At 39.7% G+C, this 19,117-nt stretch overlaps 1 protein-coding gene across 1 annotated transcript in view; it reads left to right on the top strand.

Annotated features, from left to right (window-relative positions):
* The window catches only part of macf1a (microtubule actin crosslinking factor 1a), a 389,896-nt gene that overhangs the window by 191,916 nt on the left and 178,863 nt on the right, over nt 1-19,117 (top strand). Inside the window, 13 exon segments of the mRNA XM_062047376.1 lie at nt 2,640-2,759; nt 2,924-3,019; nt 3,149-3,276; nt 4,685-4,778; nt 7,902-8,056; nt 8,121-8,406; nt 8,480-8,608; nt 8,683-8,760; nt 8,851-9,012; nt 10,283-10,387; nt 10,497-10,592; nt 10,685-10,810; nt 13,429-13,581. Of these exon segments, the coding sequence (XP_061903360.1) occupies nt 2,640-2,759; nt 2,924-3,019; nt 3,149-3,276; nt 4,685-4,778; nt 7,902-8,056; nt 8,121-8,406; nt 8,480-8,608; nt 8,683-8,760; nt 8,851-9,012; nt 10,283-10,387; nt 10,497-10,592; nt 10,685-10,810; nt 13,429-13,581 (1,728 nt within the window).

Consider the following 19,117-nt stretch of genomic DNA (forward strand, 5'->3'; position numbering starts at 1 on the left):
TGCCTTTAACGTCCTCTACAACCTGTCGTCACGTCCGCTTTTCCTTCATACAAACAGCGTGCCGGCCCAGTCACATAATGTGTGTGCGGCTTTTACACTTTTATACTTGGTCAACAGCCATACAGGTCACACTGAGGGTGAACGTATAAACAACTTTAACACTGTTACACATATGCGCCACACTGTGAACCCACACCAAACAAGAATGACAAACACATTTCGGGAGAACAATCGCACCGTAACACAACATAAACACAACAGAACAAATACCCAGAACCCCTTGCAGCACTAACTCTTCCGGGGCGCTACAATATACACCCCCGCTACCACCAAACCCCGCCCCCCAACTCTACCCACCTCAACCCCGCCCTCCTCAACACCGCACCACCATGATGTATTTGTGTTTACTTTTGCCAAGAGTATGTCTGTAAACACCCCTCCCAAAGAAAAAGTGGAACAAAAGAGCTAGCAGGTGAAATGTAAGAAGACAAAGTTGCAATATTGACTCGACTAACACAAAGCTGCCATGCAGGTTGTTTTTTTCTTGAAAACTTTCTTTGCCCAAAAAATAATAATGAATCAAATTCAATGTGATTATGAATTATTGACCTATTCAAATTTCCAATTACTTTGCATATTATTTTCCACATTTAAATATTTTATGAGAAAAATATTGCATATTTTGTGTTTTTGCCATATAAAAAAGTTTTCTTTGACAAAAAGGGCATAAAACAAACAAGTTAGAAATAATACAAACTTATAATCACCGTATAGATCTGAAGTTGATCTAAAGTTCAAATAAATAATGTATGACTTTTTTTTGGAACACTTTTATGATTTGGCCACTTTTGCATCCCCAATAATTTTCATTGCTCAAAAAAATAATGTATATTAATATTAAAATCAATGTTGTTATAAAGTGTTGACCTATTTAAGGCACAAATTACTTCACATCAAATAGTCTACTTAGAAATTGTTATGAGGGGAAAATATTGCATATTTTGTGTTTTTGCCGTTAAAACGGGTTTGTAGGGCAAAAAGGTCAAACACAATTTGTTTGTTTGATTTGTTTTAACTTCATATCCACAGCTAGACCTGAAGTTCTAGTAAAAAAATAAAATTATTTATGACTTATTTTTACCATTTTTATGACTGAGACCCTTCTGGGTCTCCGGGACTAAACTTGTGGTGAGCCATAAAGGTTAAAAAAAATCTATACAATGTATTGGTTTTAAAAATGTTAAATATTAAAAATGGCCCCTGCATGTTTTAATTTGTTAGTGTGCGGCCCTCAGTGTTGGAAGTAACAATACTATTTAATGACATGACTAATTTTTTAACACTTTTATGAGTGGGGCCTTTAGGATCCCGGAGACCTTCCGTCTGCTTGTTTTTCCAACTGTCATTGCTCAGAAAATAATAATGAATCAAAAGCAATATTGTTACGAAATATTTACCTATTTAAGACTCCTATTATTTCACATTTAATGTTTAATTTTGAAAAATGCTTTGTTGCATATATTGTGTTTTTGTCATAAAAATCTGGGTTTTCTTTAAAAAAAATTAAAACGTTATGGCAACATTAGATCTGAAGTTGATCTATACTGTAGATATTTTAAGTGTTGCAAGTGAAAATAAAATAATGACTTCTTTTTAACACTTTTAATGACCCAAGATCCTAGAACATTCACCAAAATTGAAGGAAGCCTTAAGGGCTACAATATTTATTGTATTAGTTTTAAAAATTAAAAATAACAAAATGGCCCTGCATGCTTTTTTTGTTTCATTGTGCAGCCCTCAGTGGGAAAGGTTTGGACACGCTCTGGTCTAAAAGTAACATTACTTCCCTCATCATTTGAGCAGTTTTATGCATTGAAATTAATCAAATCCAAAAATCGCAAATTGAATCTTTATTGCAATATTTGGCATGAAGGCGTGTGCCAGACAAGGCTGGAAAATTACTTCAGGAGAAAAAAATGGTGTCACTTTTGTGTCACCAGTCTTCCTTTACACTGCAAAAACTGGAATCTAAGTAAGATGAAATATCTCAAATAAGGGTGATATTTGCTTATTTTCTGTCTGATAAGATAATTCTTCTCACTAAGCAGATTTTATGTTAGTGTTTTACTTGTTTTAAGGGTTTTGGTCCTAAATTATCTCAGTAAGATATTACAGCTTGTTGCTGAGATTGGATGACCTATATTGAGTAAAACATGCTTGAAACTAGAATATCAAGTGTTGCAAAGCTTTGTCATCAACACTCACAAGTATGAAACTGCTTTTTTAAAGTAATAATTTCTTATTTCAAGCCAAATGGACTTTGCTGTTTTATTTTCAATGAAACAATAGAAAATACGTACTCATATAGTAGTACAGTTGTTATTAGGGAGAATATACTTATTTTAAGGTATTTTTGGGTCCATTGAGGTTAGCTAATTTTACTTGTTTTGGAAAGTCTTGACAAGCCAAATTGTCTTGTTCTATTGGCAGATAATTTTGCTTAGTTCAAATAAAATGACCCTAATTTTTGTATTTTTTATTCTTGTTTTTGAAAACTGACTTTTTGCAGTGTAGTCCCATCAGACACTAATGTGTCATTGTTATCAGACACTAATGTGTCATTGTTTTTCTGTCTTCAGGAGGTGGACCAGCGCTGGTCCGAGTATCAGTCCAGGTTCTCCTCTCTGCTCCAGTGGAGCCGTCATCAAACGGCCATCATGGCCAACAAGAACTTCCCCCAAAATCCTGTCGAACTCAAGGTGAAGCTCTTTGCAAGATTTCAAAATAAAGGTCCTTGTTCGGGGCCTTTGAGGGAGGCTGGATGAATATTCGGTTTGATAGCAAAAAGGAAGGGGAGAAGATAACGGTAAATGTTGGTGAATGACAGGTAGCGGGTTTCAGCTTTGTCTCCCTCCGCCTTCAGGCACTTTACAACGAGTACGTCCATTTCAAGGAGACTGAGATCCCCGCCAAAGAGGTGGAGAAAGTTCACTTGGAACACCTCTACAAACTTCTTGAGGTACGCCCCAGCAAAAATTAGATGAAAGAGCATTTTTGGAATGACTGTTAGCACTTCATACATGACCATGCTGTCTGCGCCTGGAGTGTGTGTTGCACTCATCATGCACCCATTGTTGTGTGTAACTAGGTGTGGGTGGAGTTTGGACGTATCAAGCTTCCTCAGGGCCTTCATCCTAATGACCTGGATGAGGAGTGGGGTAAACTCATCCTGGAGATGTTGGAGAGGGAGAAGGCTCTCCGGCCAGCCGTGGACAGGTACACACACACACACACACATACACACACACACACACACACACACACACACACACACACACACACACACACACACACACAACGTACGCAGGTTAATTTGAGTCTTTATTACAAAAGCTTTTTTTTTTTTTTTTTTACACTCAATTTATTCGACAGATTTTTTTGCATTTGAATTTTCAATTTATGCTGATGAATTCAGTGGAGAAAAAATTGTAGTAAAATGTGTGTGTATAAAAATGTTGCGTTTTGAAATTTAGTTTGTAAAAATTTTAGTGCAGAAAAATTTGCTGCTTCAAAACGCTGCACCCGCTTTGGGGTAAAATAGAAAATTTACCGGAAGTGGGTTTTGCGTTTTTATGCAGCAAATTTTTCTGCACTGAATTTTTGACACATAATTTTAAAGCACATCATTTCTAAACACTGAATTTTTGCACACTGAATTCTAATACACTGAATTTTTAAACAACCATTTTGCTACAAAAAAAAATTCACTGAAATTGTCAGCATATTTTGATGTAAAAAAAATTCAGTTCACAAAATAAAGTCACTAATTACCCTCCATACAAATTTAAAATTATGCTGACGAATTCAGTGAAAAAAAATCAGTATCAAATAAGTGTGTGTATATAAATTCAGTGTTTTAAAATCCAGTGTATAAATATTTAGTGCAGAAAAAATTGCTGCTTCAAAAAGCTTCACTCACTTTGGGTACATTAATATTGAAGCAATAAAAAAAAACGAAAATATAAAATTTTCCCGGAAGTGGGTCCAGTTGTAAGCAGCAAATTTTTCTGCACTGAATTTTTGACACATCATTTTTAAGCACATAATTTTTTTAAACACTGAATTATAAAACACTTGCATTTTTAAACAAGCATTTTGTTACCAAATTTTTTTAATTAAAATTGTCAGCATAATTTGGTGTAAAAATTTTTTTAAAAATTCAGTTGACAAATTTTGAATGCAAAGAATTTGGTTACATAAATTCATTGTGCAGCCCTTTGAGACTTTTGTGCCAGCAATCGGAGTGTTGCTGGTTACTGGGGTTCAATTCCCACCTTCTACCTTCCTAGTCACATCCGTTGTGTCCTTGGGCAAGACACTTCACCCTTTGCCTCTGATGGCTGCTGGTTAGCGCCTTGCATGGCAGCTCCCGCCATCAGTGTGTGAATGTGTGTGTGAATGGGTAAATGTGGAAATACTGTCAAAGCGCTTTGAGTACCTCGAAGGTAGAAAAGCGCTATACAAGTATAACCCATTTATCATTTATTTATCATTTATTTAGGGCTATATAAATAAACATTGATTGATTGATTGTTAAAAAAAAGCTTTCATAATAAAGACACAAATTAACCTCCATACAAACGTCTTGCTAAATAAAATGCTGACAATATGTTTGTGTTTTCAGATTAGAGCTGCTGCTCCATAGAGCTAATAAGTTCCAGAACCTTGCTGTGGACTGTGAGGAGAAACTGACCCTGGCAAAGAACACACTACAAGCTGTAAGTGCTCACATTTTTAATGAGTTCTGTAACAGTACATGTATTTGTAATGTGCCTTTTTGGTTGCGTACAGAGGCTTACAGCATTCCCACACAGCCCACATTAACAGTGAGGGGACAGGAAGTGTAGGTTTGCCGCAGCCCTTGGCGATTGGGAGTCATGGCTCATGGTTGTAGGGCTGGGCGATATATCGATATACTCGATATATCGCGGGTTTGTCTCTGTGCGATATAGAAAATGACTATATCGTTATATTCGAGTATACGTTCTCACACAGTTGCTTTCAGCTGAGGGCATTACACTACAGGCTCTTCTCACTCTTTCTTGTCTCTCCTTCTCACAGAAGTAAAACAAGCGCACCTTCTTACATACGTCACATACGTATACTCCCTCGCGGAGCAGAGAGGTAGCGGCATGGGTAACGTTAGCTGTGGTGCGAGTGGTAATACGAGAGAAAGAAGGTGCGAATCTGGTAACAAATGAAGGAAGAATTAATTCCCAAGAAAAACAGCACGAGGTCCATTGTCTGGCGGTGGTTTGGCTTCAAGCGGGAAGATGTCGAACAGACAACCGTAATTTGTCAAGTGTGGGGCAAAAGCGTTGCTACAAAAAGTAGCATTACTGCTAATATGTAGCATCATTTGAAAAGTCACCCGCTAGAGCAGACCTGGACATTCTGCGGCCCGCGGGCCACATCCGGCCCTTTGTGCGTCCCTTTCCGGCCCGCGTGAGACCAATCATAAATTACAAAATACATTTTAAAAAGTATCCATGACGAGTGTGCAATACAGCGGTGCTGCTTTTATTTTGAAAAGTGTTCTTTATGTGCGTATGTCCGTGTGTAACCTGTGAGTGAAGGTGCACAGCGACAAGTGATGCACGGTTTACACCCGAAACGCTAAAAAGAGAAAAGTTGATGAGGAATGGCGTGTTTTCAACAAGACATGGACTGCCAAGCAACGTTCCCTCTATGGTGCGCGCCTGTGCAATTGCGCACTGCTCAAGCGTCCTCTGCGCACAGCAAATATATGCCGAGCACCAAATCAAATCCCATCTGAATTCTAAACAAAATAAACACATTTATTCTGTGTCATTTTGCAATGCAACTTTGAGTGACAGTGACAACAAGCGGCCCTAACGGTGTTCATCAACACCGTTCAATTGAACACCGTTCAATTATTGTAACGTCTATCGAGATGCTTCGAGGCCAGGAATTATATCGATCACTTTATTGAGCAAAACTGTTTATATTCGGCCATAACCACACCAAAATCATGAGTGAAACACTTCTATCTCGAAAAACTAGTCATTTTCTGCTGTACAAACCAGGCCAAAACCAACGTGTCATCTGTCACCAACACGCATAGCACTAAACCACTGGTGCGTTTATGGCCACACAAAAAGTCGGACAACTCAAACACCACACAAAGTTACACTATGACTCCTCAGTCATACGTGTGCTTATTCTACTGTCATTTATTATTAATGTTAATTTATTGATATTAATCATGGAATGCTGTTACTAGAGAAAGTTACAGGAATGCACACTTCATCCTATGCTTACATTTCATTGTGCAACATGAGGATGTTTAAGGGGAACTAAATGTGATCTCTGAAAGGGGTACAAATGATTTCCAAAGCAGTGCTTTTGGTATAAAGTTAAGTTAGGTTAAATGAAAGTATTATTATTATTATTATTTATCTTACGGTATACATCAAAAATAATATTGAGCAAAATTTAATTGAAATATTGTCGATGTGGCCCTCCAGCAGTGCTCGGGTAGCTCATGCGGCCCCCGGTAAAAATTAATTGCCCACCCCTGCGCTAGAGAATGAAGAGTGCTTGAAACTCTGCATGTCAACATCTCCGTTCGGTGCCACACCAACAAAATGCAGAGGCAACCATTTCCACATCAACAAAAAAAAAATAAAAAAAATAGTCAACAACAGAAGGAGATAACGTCCGCAGGAACCTACCACATAGCGAAGGACATACACTACTAATTTCCTATTATGCAGCTAATTTTTATTTGACAGTTATTGAAATATCTTGTGTGACATCATGCACAAAAGTGCACTTTATTTGTTTTAAACTATTTGTAGTGGTGTTCTGTACAAAAAGTGCACTTTAATCTAGTGTTGTTTTAATATGTCATCTTAGTGACATCATGCACAAGAGTGCACTCATAGCTTGTTTTTGGCACTCAGCAACAAAGGGTTGGAGTTGGGGGTTAAATCACCAAAATGATTCCCGGGCGCGGCGCCGCTGCTGCCCACTGCTCCCCAAGGGGATGGGACAAATGCAGAGGACAAATTTCACCACATCTAGTGTGTGTGTGACAATCATTGGATAAAATGTCTCTGACAATCTTGCACTTTCTGTTTTGAAATGACATGAATGTTTGTGCCACTGCTTAATAACTGTTTAATAAATACACTTTTGCTAAATTGACTTAGTTGTGATTTCCCTCTCTGCATGAAAGTTTAAAATGAGCATATATTAATGCAGTATGTGACAATAATGTTTTAATGTAGACACATAGAATCATCATACTGCTGTGATTATATGCATCCAGTGTTCATTCAAGGCCAAGGCAAAATATCCAGATATATATCGTGTATCGTGACATGGCCTAAAAATATCGAGATATTAAAAAAAGGCCATATCACCCAGCCCTACGTGGTAGTGCCAAGTAGAAGCCAGGGTTTGAAAACTTAACTTTCTCCCGTGATTAAAGTCTTTGGTTTGGTAACCCGGTGAAACATGTCAACAGACAAAGAGAAGTGCATAAGATGAAAGCATTGAGATGAGGAACGTCACAACAAGCTGGAACTATAAATGCTGCATTTCAATAATAAGAGTCACATATAAAATAATAATTCACGCTCTTCAAACTTGTTACACTCGTCTGCACTGTGGTACAGGGGAACCTCGATTTACGAATGGAATTGGTTCTCGAACATAGTTCGTCAGTCGAGTAAGTCACCCTTTCTTCTCATCAAAACCCCTTAAAACCGAAGTACTGAACCGTGATTGTGGCGCACCGTTACACTTTTACTTTCAACTGATTGACTGCAGCTGCTTTAGAGGTGAGAACACTGACATGCTCGCTGTGCTGCCAGGATATGTCCCGGGCGGAGAGCGGCGAGGCGGTGCAGTGCGAGAGCGAGCTGGCCTGTTACCTGCAGGACTGCGAGTCTCTCATGGGACAACTCCAACAAGAGCTCAAAGTCCTCCGTGATGAGAAGTACTACCAAGTGGACCAGCTGGCCTTCAGGTGGGTCGGCGCGGCAACTTCATTTCCTTGGCGGAGGTAGTGATGACACGTGGGTCTTTTCCAGGGCGTCGTGCCTTCAAGAGGAGCTGGTCTCGCTCAGACTTCAGTGTTCCAGTCTCTACAGGAAAGGTCACTTCTCGCAGTCCCCAGGGAACACGACCACAGAGCTGCCCAGCCAGCGGGCTGCGGGTCCCGGGTTCTCGCTGGGTCAGACCTTGCTGGGGGCGGCGGGCGCCGCGCTCTTGCGACGTCCGATGGCGCGCTCCCAGCTTGTGGCCATGTCGTCATCAGAGGACGAGGGCAGCTTGAGATTCATCTACGAGTTGCTGGGATGGGTGGAGGAGACGCAGGTTGGAGATCACACCACCTCCCGTGGTCCTGGAGAAGAATTTGGAGCTTTCTTTAAACTTGTCTGTCCTTTAGGAGCTTTTGGAAGGGGCCGAGTGGGGAGCAGACCTTCCATCAGTGGAGAACAACCTGCAGGAACACAACAGTGTCCACACGGCAGTGGAGGAGCTGATGAGCTGCCTGCAGGAAGCACGCAGCTATGAGGTGCACAGGACACACCTTATGACAAACAAGACACAAAGATTCTAGTGCTCACTTGCAATGTCGTCCCGTTCTAGGCTAAAGTGTCCCCCAACTTCAAGAGCAACTACTGTGAGACCCTGGCCAAGCTGGAGCATCAGTACTGCAAGCTACTAGTGAGCCGCACACACGTCAGACAAGAACAGCGAGAGAGGGGATGTTTTTGCTTTGGGCGCTGACGCCACTGTTGTGCTTTGTCGCCGTAGGAAAACTCGTCCTGGCGCCTGCGGAGCCTGGAGAGCCTGCACGCCTTCGTGTCGCACTGCACCGAGGAGCTGATCTGGCTCAATGAGCGCGAGGAGGAGGAGATCGCCTTCGACTGGAGTCACAACAACGCCAACATGTCCGCCAAGCGGGAATTGTACAGCGTGAGTGGGGGTGGGGTGCAGACAGGGAAACACAAACAAACCACTCACACTAGGGGTGGGTGTATATGCATATATATATATCTATATGTGTGTGTGTGTGCGCGCACACATACATGTATATACATTAAGGGTGTAATGGTACACAAAAATTTCGTTTCGGTACGTACCTCGGTTTAGAGGTCACGGTTCGGTTCATTTTCGGTACAGTAAGAAAAGAACAAAATATGCATTTTTTGGTTATTTATTTACCAAATTTGTAAACAATGGCTTTATCCTTTTAATATTGGGAACACTATAATCATTCTGCCCAAAAATAGAAATAGCTGTGTGTGTGATGGATGTGAGCCACCACTAAGCTGATCAGTGCAACAGCAAGCAGTCATGAATGCTAAGAATAATAATAACATACATATACACACAGGGTCCATTGCCAGGGTTCATGTGGTCAACATATATACAATAAAAACTAAATAAGATAAGGCTCAGAATAGTTTCTTAACAAAACCTTTCTACATATAGAGTGCTTTTTTTGATTGATTGAGACTTTTATTAGTAGGTTGCAGAGTACAGTACATATTCTGTACAATTGACCACTAAATGGTAACACCCCAATAAGTTTTTCAACTTGTTTAAGTCGGGGCCCACGTTAATCAACATTAAACTGCCTCAAGTTGTTGCTCAGAGTAAATAAAATGACAAAACTTGTCTTCTACATATAAAAAGTGCAACATTAAACAGTTTTAAGTCAACTCAGAAGTGGGTCAAAATCTAGTGTTTAATGCAATATGGTCTTAAATCTGCTGCTATAAAAACACCAACGGCATTTGTTATTGCTTTAGCCCTGCCTGACTCGCCGAGGAGAGGCTGCTTGAATGCGGTGTTTGCACGACGCTCGTCTTTCTCTTCGTTGAAGCGATGTTCACTTGGGGGTGGTGACGCTTCAAATGGGTTAGCATGTTTGACGTGTTGCCAGAAGCATACCCTACCGCTGCTGAACAATGTCGGCAAACCGCTTTCGCTTCGTTGTCGTAGCCCGGTCGCTGCTAGCATGCCGTGTGTTGTGCCTCGGTGTGCATTGTTTACACAACGTGCGGTGCGCTACTTAAAATGTCTGTGTGGAAACTCGTTCGGTACACCTCCGAACCGAACCGAAACTCCCGTACCGAAACGGTTCAATACAAATACATGTACCGTTACACCCCTTAGTGCTTAATAAAGTGGCCTGTAAGCGCACACAAATGCCAACACTCGATTCTGTTTCGCTCCTCAGGAGCTGAGATCCGAGCTGGATGAAAAACAGGAGGTGATGCGCTCTCTGCAAGAAACATCCCACCGCTTGTGTCATGAGAACCATCCCGCCAAGCAGACGCTGGAGGTGAGTTGATAAAGTACAACGGTTTTTAAAAAAATGTTTTATTGTATTTTGAAAAGTGTGGTTTTATAATGAGGATGTAAGTTTAGAGTGCTGCACATGATGTTTGCAGGCGTACAGCGCCGCCCTGCAGACGCAGTGGCAGTGGGTGGACCAGCTGTGTGTGTGTGTGGAGCAACATCTCAAGGACAACACCGTTTACTTCCAGGTGACACACACGCCATTGCCTATTTTTATTCACAGTTCACTCTCAGTACCCTCAGTGTTTCTTATCCTCTATCATCTGTTTGTGTCTGGCAGTTCATGAGCGATGCCCGGGACTGCGAGTCGTACCTGCGTCAGCTGCAGGAGACCATCAAGAGGCAGTACACCTGTGACAGGAGCAGCAGGCTGAGCAGACTGGAGGACCTGCTGCAGGACTCAATGGTACGCCACCTCTTTCAGCAACCTTCCGCACTTTAGTCGCGTTAGACTCATCGATCATGGCGATACTATTTATCATAAGTAGAGATGTCTGATAATATCGCCCTGCTGATATTATCGGCCGGTAATAATATTGGAAATTATCGGTATCAGTTTCAAAGTTATCGGTATCGGTTTCAAGAAGTAAAATGTATGACTTTTTAAAACGCTGCTGTGTACACGGACGTAGGCAGAAGTACGGAGCGCCAATAAACCTTAAAGGCACTGCCTTTGCGTGCCGGCCCAATCACATAATATCTACGGCTTTTCACACACACAAGTGAATGCAAGGCATACTTGATCAACAGCCATACAGGTCACACTGAGGGTGGCCGTATAAACAACTTTAACACTGTTACAAATATGCGCCACACTGTGAACCCACACCAAACAAGAATGACAAACACATTTCGGGAGAACATCCGCATCGTAACACAACATAAACGCAACTGAACAAATACCCAGAACCCCTTGCAGCACTAAGTCTTCCAGGACGCTACAACATACTTCAATAAAGTCAGAAGTCTTTATTTTCATATATTATTATTAATTTAGTTACAATTTATGTATTTTAGCACTGCTCGATTGTGTGTAAATACATTTTTAATCAGTATTTATGAGTCCCTTCTTTTACAGTATATTTGATTTTGTAACCATCCTGACCTAGGTTTTGATAATAATCTTTGTGATTACCACATGGCTTCATATCATTTGTCAAATATTTTAATTTTACTTTAAAAAATGGCAGTTCAGTCACCATCATTTTACGGTAAATGCAGTGGGGTTTTTTTTACAGCATATATAGCAAAAAATTTAATAAATGGAATGGAATGGAAAAACAATACTACTGTTTTTAGCGGTATAATTCAAGCAACAGAGCTGCCTGTGTTTTTTGTTTTTTTGTACTGTAAAATCTTGTTGTTTTAATGTTGTTTTTCTTTGTTTTTTAATGTTTTAATGTCTTACTGTATATGGAAAAAAACAGTACCAATGGTGATTTTACAGAAAAAAACTGAGTCGGCGGAATTTAACCGTAAATCTATTGTCAATTTTACAGTCTACAATTTGATTGATAATTTCTTTTTAAATCATAAGTCAAGCAGATATTTAAAGTATTTATCTTTATTTTAACAACAAATATTTTTGGAATACATGATAATATATTTTGATTTTGACAATATTGACTTTTAAAAGATCTGCAATTGCATGCAGTACATGGTTTTTAATATATTATTTCCATATTATTTCCAGGCTTTCGCTGACCACATAAATTAATGTGGCGGGCCAGATTTGGCCCCCGGGGCTTGAGTTTGACATCTGTGTGTGAAATTAAGTAGGTTAGATATAATTTTTCGTTTTCATTGAGGGCTACATCGCAGTTATGGTTGCCATCAGAGGGCCGTTTTTAACAATGAGTAATAAATGAATACACATGTATATATATATAATACGTTAACAATATATTTTTTTACATAAGCTGCAAATAAAATATTTAAATTTTACTTTAAAAACTGGCAGTTCAGTCACCATAATTTTACAGTAAAAGCAGTGGGGTTTTTTGACAGCATATATAGCAAAAAATTTCATGAATGGAATGGAAAAACAATACCACTGTTTTTAGCGGTAAAATTCAAGCAACAGAGCTGCCAGTTTGTTTATTTTACTGTAAAATCTTGTTGTTTTAATGTTTTGTTTGTTTGTTTTTTTAATGTTTTAATGTCTTACTGTATATGGAAAAAAACAGTACCAAAGGTGATTTTACAGTAAAAAACTTGAGTCTGCGGAATTTAACCATAACATCTATTGTCAATTTTAATAAAATAAAAACAATAATTTGTTTTTAAATCATAAGTCAAGCAGATATTTAAGTAAAGTATTTATCTTTATTTTAACAAAAAATATTTTTGGAATACATGATAACATATTTGGATTTTGATAATATTGACTTTTAAAAGATCTGCAATTGCATGCAGTACATGGTTTTTAATATATTATTTCCATATTATTTCCAGGCTTTCGCTGACCACATAAATTAATGTGGCGGGCCAGATTTGGCCCCCAGGCCTTGAGTTTGACATCTGTGTGTGAAACTAAGTATGTTAGATATAATTATTGAATACGATTAAAATCAAGAGGAAGATTACTAATTAATTGTTAATATTTAAATGGGGCCCCTGCAGTGAAAAAGTTGAGCCCCGAGGTCAAAAAGTTTAAGATCCCCTGTCTTAAACGACTGTTACCGTAGTAACTTATGCCAGCTGTTGACGTTGTTATATTTTGTAGCTATAAAACAAGGAGAATGATGGAGCTGCATGCTATTCATTTTTCAGCGTTTATGCTCCATCCTTTCTTTCTGTCACATCAGTGCCTGTTATTGTGTAAGATTGTCATTTGTTTCTGAGTTATTGCACCACTGTAATACTCTTTTCCCACCTGTTCGTTTGAAAAAAACGTCAGAGTAGGCAACACTCCACGGGCCAGGGTATGTTCTGACAGCTCATGTGTCCTCCCGGGCCACAATGGTTCATTCTCATAAATTAATGCATATAGTATTCAAACCCTTCTTTTTCTACCTCTCACAGGACGAGAAGGAGCAGCTCATTGAGTATCGCGGCACGGTGGCGAGCCTGGTGGGCCGGGCCAAGACGGTGGTGCAGCTCAGGCCCCGCAGTGCAGAGAGCCCCTTGGCGGGGGCCACGGCCATCAGGGCCGTGTGCGACTACAAACAAATAGAGGTAAGGCATGGACTCCATGAGACACAATGTGCGGTTAAAGTGCAAAGGGAGGGGAAAAAGGAGCATTTTTCCAACCAGCTAGCACCTGCACACTGTTGCTTATCCCAACCAGCAGTCCAGGCACCGGTACCGGTCCGTGACGCATTTTCTACCGGGCCGCACAGAAACATTGATTAATTTATAAACTACCACATTTTCTCAGACTTAACTTTCGCCTGTCCCACTAAACACACCAATAAGCCTGTTAATAGATTTATAATAGACTTAGACTTCCTTTTTATTGTCATTCAAATTTGAACTTTACAGTACAGATAAGAACGAACTTTTGTTGCATTAGCTCATGGTAGTGCAGGATAAAAAAGCAATAAGGTGCAGATTCAAATAAATAGATTACTGTACAGATAAATATATTGCACTTTTGCATATGCATCCAGGTTTATGGATGTATGTTATATTGTCTTTATATTCCAGCGAGTTAATCCATTTTTGGGGGGAATTGAGGGGATAATTATGATGCGTTCAAGAGTCTTACGGCCTGAGGGAAGAAGCTGTTACAGAACCTGGAGGTTCTGCTTCGGAGGCTGCGGAACCTCTTTCTAGAGTCCAGCAGTGAAAACAGTCCTTGGTGGGGGTGGGAGGAGTCTCTGCAGATTTTCTGAGCCCTGGTCAGGCAACGGCTTTTTGCGATCTCCTGGATAGGATATTACAACTCCATTGTAGTTGTAATGGGACAATGCACATCAATGGATATACAGTGTTTCCCATAAACTGCCAAGATACCTGTGGCGGTGGGGGCGTGACTATGGGCGTGGTCACCATGACATCATCGAGTAATTTGCATCATTTACTACAATGATATGATTTTCTCTAAAAAGGCTCAAAAAATGTATACTTACTAATTAATGATAACAGTTTTCTTTTAAAGGTCCATCCATCCATCCATCCATTTTACAATATAATTACAACACTTTATGTACATATTTATATACAGATTTGAACAATAAGTTATTCACTGAAATATATTTATTAATTGTGGTTCTTACAAAAAATATATCTTATAAAATATAAAAGCTAAAATGTCTCTTAAAGCTCTGCCCCTTTAATTAGTGCATACTAAATAATTTAACTTTAGCCTACTACTACAACCATATTATTTACCAGCAACATAAAGTGAAACAGAGGCAGAGGTGTCCTGCCACTGTCAGTAACAAATAAACAGAAAACAGTAGTGGTCAAATACAAATAAGGCAACAAGAGAAGTATCCTACACTTCTCTTTTGTAAAGTAAATCTGAACAGCCTATATGGGCATCTACATCAACTATATGATTTGCCTGAGAAGCTGAACAGGACAAAAAAAAAATTATATATATATTTTTTTAAATTTGTGGCGGCCTTAATTCTTTCGTGGCGGGCCGCAACAAATAAATGAATGTGTGGGAAACACTGGATATATAACATTTTAACGTGCCAGATTGTGGGCAAAGGCTAATTTACACGTAGAAAGCCGGTCCGTGAAAATAATGCATACATTAAAGGCCTACTGAAATGAAATTGTTTTATTTAAACGGGGATAGCAGATCTATTCTATGTGTCATACTTGATCATTTCGCGATATTGCCATATTTTTGCTGAAAGGATTTAGTATAGAACAACGACGATAAAGATCGCAACTTTTGGTATCTGATAAAAAAAAGGCTTGCCCCTACCGGAAGTAGCGTGACGTAGTCAATTGAACATATACGCAAAGTTCCCTATTGTTTACAATGATGGCCGCATGAAGTGAGAGAGATTCGGACCGAGAAAGCGACGATTTCCCCATTAATTTGAGCGAGGATGAAATATTTTTAAATGAGGAAAGTGCAAGTGAAGGACTAGTGGGGAGTGGAAGATGCTGTGAGAGCCGGGGGTGACCTGATATTCAGCTGGAAATGACTACAACAGTAAATAAACACAAGACATATATATACTCTATTAGCCACAACACAACCAGGCTTATATTTAATATGCCACAAATTAATCCCGCATAAAAACACCTAGGTGTTTGTTATGCTAGCTCCTAGCTGCTAGCTCGAGCTAGTTATAGCTCGAGCGGGTAATATGGACGGGATCCTGTATATATAACCCGCCAATACAATTCAAACACCTGCACAACACACACACTCACTCAGCCCAAACAACCGTTCACCTAACCCAAGGTTCATAAAGCTTATATATTTAATCAAAGTTACGTACATGACACGCATGTACTGGCAAGCAATCAAATGTTTGGAAGCGCGCGGGTGGGACCTGATATTCAGCTGGGAATGAATACAACAGTAAATAAACACAAGACATATATATACTCTATTAGCCACAACACAACCAGGCTTATATATAATATGCCACAAATGAATCCCGCATAAAAACACCTAGGTGTTTGTTATGCTAGCTCCTAGCTCCTAGCTACTAGCTACTAGCTCGAGCTAGTTATAGCTCGAGCGGGTAATATGGACGGGATCACACAACCAGGCTTATATTTAATATGCCACAAATTAATCCTAATGCTAGCTCCTAGCTCCTAGCTACTAGCTCGAGCTAGTTATAGCAAGCGATCAAATGTTTGGAAGCGCAGCTGTGTACTCACGTTATCGCAACTGTGTATCCAAATCAAAGTCCTCCTGGTAAGAGTCTCTGTTGTCCGAGTTCTTCCATCTTGACTGCATCTTTCGGGAATGTAAACAAAGAAGCGCCGGCTGTGTACGTGTTGTTGCTGACTTCCCTCGCAAAATAGACACTTCGCACCGACAACTTTCTTCTTTGCTTGCTCAGCTTCTTTCTCCATAATGCAATGAACAAATTGCAACAGATTCACCAACACAGATGTCCAGAATACTGTGGAATAATGAGATGAAAACAGAGCTATTTCGTATTGACTTCAATGGTGTCCGAATACTTCCGTTTCAATGATTGACGTCACGCGCATACGTCAACCCTCAGAGGCGTTTCGAACCGGAAGTTTAGCGGGAAATTTAAAATTGCACTTTATAAGTTAACCCGGCCGTATTGGCATGTGTTGCAATGTTAAGATTTCATCATTGATATATAAACTATCAGACTGCGTGGTCGGTAGTAGTGGCTTTCAGTAGGCCTTTAAACCGGTCCCTGGTGTAAAAAAGGTTGGGGAACACTGGTTTATATCATGCAGTGGTGGCTGCTGGTCTTTCAAGTAGGGGAAGCTCATTTTCATGGACTCTCCAAACACCAGTACAGTCTGCAATAACAGATCAAGGATATAAAGATGTTAGATTTTACTAAGACAACGTCACATAGCGTATTGTATCATTTTTCATATCAACACGGAACAATGGAATGAAAGTTAAAAAAAATGCTCTGGCAGTGTTTTATATTTCCCTTTTTTTTCTTTTTCCTTTTTTAAAATGTTTGTCTATATTTCAAGATCACTGATTTGCTCATGCTGCTGTCATTCGAAAAGGGATTTAGCATCAGACAGATCATCCAATCATCGTGCGCAAACTCAAGTCGAAGCCACGCCTACTATCCATACGCTTCCAGAGATGCTGAGCGTCTGATAAGCGGGACAAAGCCGATAATTTATCCGGTGACCGTCTAGTTTGGCTGCGGTGGAGCAACCCACTGTCTGCTCCCCCGTTTAAGTCGTGACACTACCATAATCCATGACAAAGTCGCAAAAGTAGCTGATTCTCTACAAAAGTTTAACCCTTTCTAGCGCATATCATGAAATCAAAACAAAAGTGTCTACTGTAATTTCCGGACTATACAGCGCACTGGGATATAAGTCGCACCCACAAAATTTTAGAAGATATATACAGTACGTTGCGAAAAGAGTTATTTACTCAGAAATTATTTGCATTTATTTGTATATGTTTATTTACATACCTTAATAGTTTCCAAACGGTGTCTGCAACATAGCAGTAAAACGGATGATCAAACAAAACAGAAGTCATTGTCATGGACCCACTAGCTGCGGAAGCTAGCTCTCCAATCAGCTAAACAGACTCAATAACTCCACGGTGACGTTTTAGTGAATTTACTAACACAGACACTTGTAAACGTGTTAGCATATTAGCTAATGCTAACGACGCTAGCTTCATTACATAACAACAGTGCGTACAAATGTGCACGTAAACACTCCTACAGACACCACACATGGGACGGTATAGCAAGTAAGAATTGTTTGTTATATTTTAAAACTTACAAACGTTGTTTGCAGTGATGAATCCTTTTGAGCGAAAACTAGAGATGTCCGATAATGGCTTTTTTGCCGATATCCCGATATTGTCCAACTCTTAATTACAGATTCCGATATCAACCGATACCGATATATACAGTCGTGGAATTAACACATTATTATGCCTAATTTTGTTGTGATGCCCCGCTGGATGCATTAAACAATGTAACAAGGTTTTCCAAAAAAAATTCCAACATGGCACTGCCATATTTATTATTGAAGTCACAAAGTGCATTATTTTTTTTAAAAATGCCTCAAAACAGCAGCTTGGAATTTGGGACGTGCTCTCCCTGAGAGAGCATGAGGAGGTTGAGGTGGGCAAGGTTGGGCGGGGTATAGGGGCAGGGGGTAGCGGGGGGTGTATATTGTAGCGTCCCGGAAGAGTTAGTGCAGGAAGGAGTTCTGGGTATTTGTGCTGTTGTGTTTATGTTGAGTTACGGTGCGGATGTTCTCCCGAAATGTGTTTTGTCATTCTTGTTTGGTGTAGGTTCACAGTGTGGCGCGTATTTGTAACAGTGTTAAAGTTGTTTATACGGCAACCCTCAGTGTGACCTGTATGGCTGTTGACCAAGTATGCATTGCATTCACTTGTGTGTGTGAAAAGCCGTAGATATTATGTGACTGGTCCGGCACACAAAGGCAGTGCCTTTAAGGCACGCCCCCGATATTGTTGTTTGGGTGGAAATCGGGAGAAATTCGGTAGAATGGTTGCCCCGGGAGATTTTCGGGAGGGGCACTGAAATTTGGGAGTCTCCCGGGAAAATCGGGAGGGTTGGCAAGTATGACTGGGAGACGCAACTGCTCTGTACTTCTCCCTACACTGCAAAAAGTCAGTGTACAAAAACAAGAAAAAACAAAACAAAAATTAGGGGTATTTTATTTGTACTAAGCAAAATTATCTGCCAATAGAACAAGAAAATTCGGCTTGTCAAGACTTTCCAAAACAAGTAAAATTAGTTTACCTCAATGAACCCCAAAATACCTTAAAATAAGTATATATATTATACATATTCTCACTAATAACAAGTGCACTTTTCTTGGTAGAAAAAAAACAGAGACTTTTTTGCTCAATATGTTGAAAAATATTCTTAAATTAAGTAAATGCTAGTGCCATTATCTTGACATAATGATATGCGCTCAACATCATGATTTTTTTTTCATGCTGGAAATAAGAAATTATTACTTTAAAAAAGTAGTTTTATACTTGTGAGTGTTGATGACACAGCTTTGCATCAGTTGATATTCTAGTTTCAAGCATGTTTTACTCAATATAGGTCATCAAATC

Source organism: Entelurus aequoreus, linkage group LG05, assembly GCF_033978785.1.
Source record: "Entelurus aequoreus isolate RoL-2023_Sb linkage group LG05, RoL_Eaeq_v1.1, whole genome shotgun sequence".
Taxonomy (NCBI): domain Eukaryota; kingdom Metazoa; phylum Chordata; class Actinopteri; order Syngnathiformes; family Syngnathidae; genus Entelurus; species Entelurus aequoreus.